The following is a 6,506-nucleotide window of genomic DNA, read 5'->3' on the forward strand; positions in this document are numbered from 1 at the left end:
TTCTGGACTTGGGCAGTAGCAAGTGTCTGGACCACCATCGTGCACCTGGGAGTTGTCAGCCTGTGAGAATCAGGTTATGATGTACAGCATATCAATCATCAGTCAGGTGTGTCAGTGCAGCCCTTTTAGAGGAGCGCTGAAGAAGTAGCTGATCTGACTCACCGTGCAGTCAGCCAAGGGCAGAAGGAGTGCTGGCTGGGGACAGAGCTGAGACCAGCTCACCCCATCCGAAAATTGCACAAAGCTGCCTGCTTGGCCTCATGGAGTACAAATGGACTCTGCAAGATCCGTACCAATGTTTGATTCCAGTTGTTAGTTGACGTTATGAAGAGTTTGGAAACAGTATCATCTAAAGGTATTTTAGATGGTGTTGCCTTCCCTGTGCCAGCATCACAGCCATCACTCACTCTTTTGCTCACATGGCTCTTTTTGCAGCCCCACCATGGTCAAACTGATACAGCCACGTTGCTTCTCTTTTTCTATTCCCTGGTTGCTTTGATTTCTGGGAGGTGGGTGGACCTTAAGGGGATCCTTAATCAAGGTCTGGTTAGTTTACAGCCATACACAGAGCTGTGCTGGGACAGTGGACGGGAGAGCAGGCAGTAGTGGGCAGGCGTGAGGCAATACCTGACAGTGGAATTGCTCCCAAACAGGTCATATCATCAGATGGCAACCTCGGTTCCTTTCATGGTAATGTACTGACTACAGGCAGGATTTGCTTTGTAGAGGTTAAAACCTTCCGAGCTTCTCCGTTCCGAATGAATGCTTTCCTTGTAAAACGGGAAAAAGGATCAGTTTGCATTGTACACTTCACCATTTTTATGCTTTTCTATTTCTCCTTTCATACCCAAACAATAAGGCATAGGTTACTTTAGGATATAATGTCTCAGAAAGAAAATTTAGGCAATAATTCAGTTACTGCTGCTGAATACTGAGGTTATTACTAGCATTCAAGTGATTATCAAGTAAGTAAAATCTCTCTTCTACTGGTAATCCAAGGCAAGGAAATGAAGGAATTGATGAAGCCAGTGAAGGTCCATTTACTCTTATGTTCCTAGGGAAGGACAACACAAAAGGTTTAATCCTCAGAAATACTATGACATTTTTTGACCATGTCAGAGCTGGAGTTTCACCATAAACTTAAGAGCATAAAGACAGTTAAAAGACAGTTTTTATGCCGTCTGGCCTACAGTCCTAATACAACATCATTAAGTCAGCAAGAGCCTTAAGCAAGCCCTTAGCTATGAGCACAGACTTAAAATGACTTTAGAATCCCTCAGCTTTTAGCCCATTCCTTAAACAAAACGTGAATTTAAGAAGTGTCCATCTATATCAGGACCTCCATTTGTATCAGAGCTTTCACAAAAATCCATGCAAAGCTGCTCTGTAAAGGAAGAGGTAACCATGTTAGTACCCATTAGCTGTAGAGCCACATGAATCCTTTACAGCCAGGTAACGGATGGGATGTTCTAAAATGGCTGACTCCTCTTTTTAGCCACCTTCAAGAAACCGTCGAGAACGGGCTGAACTGAGGCCAGACTTCTTTGACTCCGCAGCTATCATTGAAGATGATTCAGTAAGGCTTTACTAGTATTGTTTCCTGTTTATCTGAGGTTCTTTTTGATTATCATTCCACCCAATTAATTAATCTTTTAAATCATTTTTCTAGGGATTTGGAATGCCTATGTTCTGAAGTCTGGTGAAGACATTTTACAAATTTGGAACTCTATTGTTTAGAGCTAGAGGCCTATATACTGTGATAGCTTGTATGAAAACCACATTTTTGATGTGATACGGTTTGATTTTTAACCAAATGATTGAGGTCAATCCCTTTTTGTAGTGACAGAAAGAAGAGGAACTTCTTAATGACACAAAGGAATGTTGGCCAATCCAGTCACCTCAGAAGGGCTGACCTAAAAAATCATTTGTATCCCTGTTCTTGACTGTCCTAATACAGATTTTTTTTTTTTTTTCTGGATGAGGAGGAAGTTTTAAATTGTTAAGACAGCTGTCGAAATAAACACTGTTCTACATATGTTTTCTGAAAACAACATTGAGTGAAAACAGAACTTTTTAACTTTATTTTTCTGCTGTACAATTTAAAACAGTTTTAACATTTGCCTTTTTATGTTTTAAAAGCTAGCCATTTTTATTAAACCTATGCCTATCAGCCATTGACTAGCAATGATGCTATAAGCAGGTCATTCTGGCTACAGAAAAGTGTTTTTGAACACACTGGATTTGATTAACATTATGGTACGCTTATATCCTCTCATAGGCATTGAGAAGAACACTCTTATAGAAGAGGTTAGAATTCTAATGATGTGCATCTCTGCCAAAAAATTTCAGATTCTGATATGATAAACCCAGATTTTATACTCTTGAGAAGATTTATTTTTATTTATAATGGGACATAAAGTAAGAGATGTCCATGAAGCCACTTTTCCAACAGATGCTGTGTAACATTCATTTTATATAGCACATGGGGACACAAAAACAGTAAATTTTCTATTGGTACTTGCTCTGTGCATTTTTAGCAACTTATACCAGCAAATAAAGTATTCTCAGTAAAACACACAAATGGTTCTCAAGTAATCACTTTGCTGTTTTTACTACCTACTTCAAGCCCTGCCAACCCAAGGTACATAAACAGCAACTTTCCTATTAAAAAAAAATAATTCAACGGTGGGGGAAAGGAATCACTTTAGCATACTAAAAGCAATTTTAACTGTACCATAAAAAAAGTCTACTTTCCATGCCGTAAATACCCTTTTGCGCTATTTTTGTAAATTAATTTTGCCAGTTAGAAGTACTGTATGTGCTGCATAGAAATTTGTGCTTAGATGGTGAAGTTCTTAAGCTTACAATGGAATACAGCTACATTTTCAGTGTTAACTGTGCATATTAAGAGTAATTCTTTGGAAAAAAAAAATATGATTTTTCAAAAAAGTTAAAAACATCAAAAAAACCCCCAAAACCCCAAAGCATTCTCAGCTAATTCATTGTAATAAGAGATTTTTCAATGTCTTCAATAATTTGGAATTTCATTACGCTTCAATTTTATGACTCTGCCTAGTAGCTGCTACTTAGTTAAGACTGGCCTGATATTGGAGGTGCTGGCCATCCACAACTTGCACTGACTCTACTATCTCTTAAGAATCAGCCCCAAAATGTTAATCTTCCTTTCTGCATTCTAATATTAGCATTCGAGATACAAAGCAGATTGACCCACTTGGAGCACAGCCATTTTAGAGGTGCTTTTTTTTAGCAACTGCAAAATAATCACGGAGCTTTTTTCTGTTACGAGCTTATTGAAAAACAAACCAACATTAATGCCCAGTGCTTACTTGCTGGGAGGGAAAAGAATCTTTTTTTAAAAACAAACCAGCATTTCACTCAGCTGAGGTTTGTTTCTTACAACATGTGCAGTTCTCAAACACGGTTGCCAAAAATGTTTGACTAGGTAATTCAGCCATTTTTCAGATGTCGGTTGGGTAACGTATAAAACCTGAGAAGTAGCTGGAACTTTATAAAATCACATTACCTCCCTTCCTCTTCTGTCCACCCCAAAAGTAACAGGGGTGGGCAGGAATGGCTGCATTAAATTGTTGTCACAATTACTCTGTGAGCATAGTAGCATAATAAATGCTGCCTGGTTTGAGTCATAGTCTCAGACAAACCTTGTGCTTCACAGTCCTCTGTGTGGAAAACTGATTCCTAATTTAACATTGTAGAATACTGTATAACAAACATTTATTATCACGGTACCTGCAATGGGTTTCCAGTTCAGTTTGCAGTCAATAGGTTTTTGTATTATGAGTGTCTCCTTGATTGGTTTTGCTAGTAATTCTGTAAATTGTACATTTACAATATGAGGTTTTTTTTTCCTTTTGTACAATTTAAAACTGATGCTTCACCTTTCATTTAATAAACTATTCAAAATCATGAGTATGATGAGCACCCTCTTCACTATAACTTTCTTTTAAATGCTCGTTTGGACCATCACATCTTGTCATCCCATTTATTAGTAGCCAAAGGAAATACTGAAAGGTAGTTCTCATGTAGTCCAGGCTTCACAACCAGATTCCGTTACAGCTACCTTACCCATTCAGCCTGAGAGCAAAGCAAAACACCGTCTTGGCTTTTGTTGGGTTTTTTCCCTCCACTGTAGTATGTTTTTGGTTGATCTGGGAGGTTTCATTGTGAGGTTGCTCTAAATCTGATAAGTCATCACACAAGTTGGGAGAGTTGCATTGTTAAAATTGTTTGAACTGTCACAAATTTTGAGAAAAATTTCACTCTCCTGCCCTGTACGTCTGAAGTGAACTGGACCACGTGGGAAGAAATGGAAGTGGTAAAGGCTTGGAAGGTCTAACAACCAGCTGGGCTAAATGAAGTTTTACAGATTACTGAAACAAAATGTCCTTTTGTTATTCCCATGTCTCAGAGAGAAAGGTGCTATTTTTGTCCAACCCATGAATGATTTCATCTCTGTAGCACTAAAGAAAACTGACTTATTTATCATCTGGCCCACTTCCCAAAGAAAAATCATCTGCGTCAGAAAAAGTAACAAGATGCAGCATGTGAGGAGCAGGGATAGGATTCAAGGTCTGAACTGCACTCTAGGACTGCTCCGGAGACACAGACTGAACACTGAATCTCCAGCTGCCTGTAAGTTACGCTCAACTCCTGATGCACTGTGGAACACAGTAACTAACTAACTTGTCATGCTTCTAAGTGCAAGGGCCGCTCTCTGTTGAAAGGATTTTATTTTATATCTATTGTTTCTGCAGGTGACTGGAATTCAAGAGAATCTTGAGTAGCATGGTCAGATCAGCTTTCCAGTGTGTTTCCAAAGCATTGTGCTGGTAGAGCAACTGACTGCTTGGAAATCGAGATGATATAAAAGCCAAATTCTTGTGCTGGCAATGCATAGAAGAGAGGAGGAAGTCTATAGAACTAATGAGGTTGGGAAACAAGAAAGGTACTTTTTTCTTTGCAACAGTGACAATTGGGTTTCTCATTTAGTGTCTCCTCCTGACTCTGGGCAGGCTGAAGAAACTGTGCATATTGCTTCACTTAACCCAGCTTTTGCCTCTGAACTTAGGACAGCCACCAGCCACTCTCTCAGCTACTAATTACCTTTGAAAAATCCTCTTGGTCCTTACAAACACTTGACTACACCTTTTCTCGCAGTTAACTAAGAACTCACTTCATGGCAATGACACCCAACATAGTAACATTTCAGTTTACCTTCCCTTGCCGTTGCAGCAAGCTCTGTTCCCTGCAGCAGCAGGTAAGGGCACCTGTTCGGACAGAGTGTTTCTGCTGAGATACAACCAGGTACATTCATGCAGGTAGCGTAAATGTGTGTGCAGCCAGGGTAGCTGGTTCATCTGTAACCTGAATGCACTGCCTCTAGCTGGTTTTTTATTACAAAAACCTGTGGAGCTGGGACTTGTACTTGAAATGTTCCTTCTGTACTGTGTTTTCAGCTGATTTTTAGTTGTGGCCTTCCCCCCCCCCCGCCCCAGGTACAGGCTCCAAGCTCCATGGCTGTACTCACTAGGGCACCGGCTGCACTGACCTGGGAAGGGATGCTACCTGGAAAGTTGCCATCTTATCTTTCTTCCACTTCAGGCACGTGCTCCAGGAGTGAACAGAAGCAGCTGCAGCATGCAGGTAGGGTAGTTCTCTGTCTCATATTACAGTGCCATTAATTACTGAGGTTACTTAGAACAGACAGGTTGTTACAGGACTTCAGGTGCTTGGCAGCTCTTTGCAGTAGTGCTAAACATGACAGTAGCCGTTACTTGCTACCTTCTGGGGCTGTAGTTAAAATGTAGCTTCTAATAAGCAGCGTGAAGCACAGGGCCCAGGGCTGATCAGCAGTAACACCTACTGCAGTGGTTTCTTGCAAGTCTGGCAAATAATCACAGAAAAAATTAGGCTGGAAGGGGCCTCTGGAGGTCTCTATTTCAACCCTCTGCTGAGGGAGAAAAGCCCCCCACGCTCAGGGAGAATAATTTTTATGTCCCACCAGAATGCCCCTTTTTTCCCCATTTGGGTGCATTGTCTTTTGCCCTTCAAGGGGAGGCTGCCTCCATCTTCTCTCTCCCACCTGTGCCTACAGCCTGGAGGTCACCGATACCGACCTGAGACCCAGCATTGCTGCAGTCAGCACATAAAAGTTTCAACTTGGGCCAGTCTAGCAGAAGAACAGAACAGGTTAGTCTGAGACTGGCAAAGCCTGGATTCCAGTGCACTGAAATCCAAGCTCAGGATTTTTCTCTCTGTGAGTCTGTGGTGCAGGAAGTAGAGTCTGACTCCAAAGGTGGACCCAGGGCTAGACTTGAGCCCCACAGGAGTCTGACTTCTCAGCAGTGTGAGGTGGCTGCAGCTCTGCCTGTCTGAGCCACCCCCCAGGGCCTAGGGAATGAAGGAGCCAAGGGAGCATTTGACCTTGAGCAATTGGTAACAGCTCACCTGCAGGAGGCATTGCAGGT

The 6,506-nt window shown here is 41.4% G+C and overlaps 1 protein-coding gene and 1 long non-coding RNA gene across 10 annotated transcripts in view; both read left to right on the plus strand.

The window, feature by feature from the left end:
• Positions 1-3,945, plus strand: part of STAG1 (stromal antigen 1) — a 205,132-nt gene extending 201,187 nt beyond the window's left edge. For all 9 annotated transcript variants that reach the window (XM_041126677.1, XM_041126678.1, XM_041126675.1 and 6 more), the window contains 2 exons: positions 1,496-1,576; positions 1,670-3,945. In XM_041126677.1, the coding sequence (XP_040982611.1) occupies positions 1,496-1,576; positions 1,670-1,693 (105 nt within the window). In that variant the 3' untranslated portion in view covers positions 1,694-3,945. The remainder of the gene's footprint in view (positions 1-1,495; positions 1,577-1,669) is intronic.
• Positions 3,946-4,497: 552 nt separating this feature from the next.
• On the plus strand, positions 4,498-5,655 carry LOC115346955. The gene is made up of 3 exons (XR_003925316.1): positions 4,498-4,671; positions 4,794-4,967; positions 5,535-5,655. It is a non-coding gene; the product is annotated as an uncharacterized LOC115346955 (long non-coding RNA).
• Positions 5,656-6,506: the final 851 nt, after the last annotated feature.

Source organism: Aquila chrysaetos, chromosome 10 (assembly GCF_900496995.4).
Source record: "Aquila chrysaetos chrysaetos chromosome 10, bAquChr1.4, whole genome shotgun sequence".
Classification (NCBI taxonomy): Eukaryota; Metazoa; Chordata; class Aves; order Accipitriformes; family Accipitridae; genus Aquila; species Aquila chrysaetos.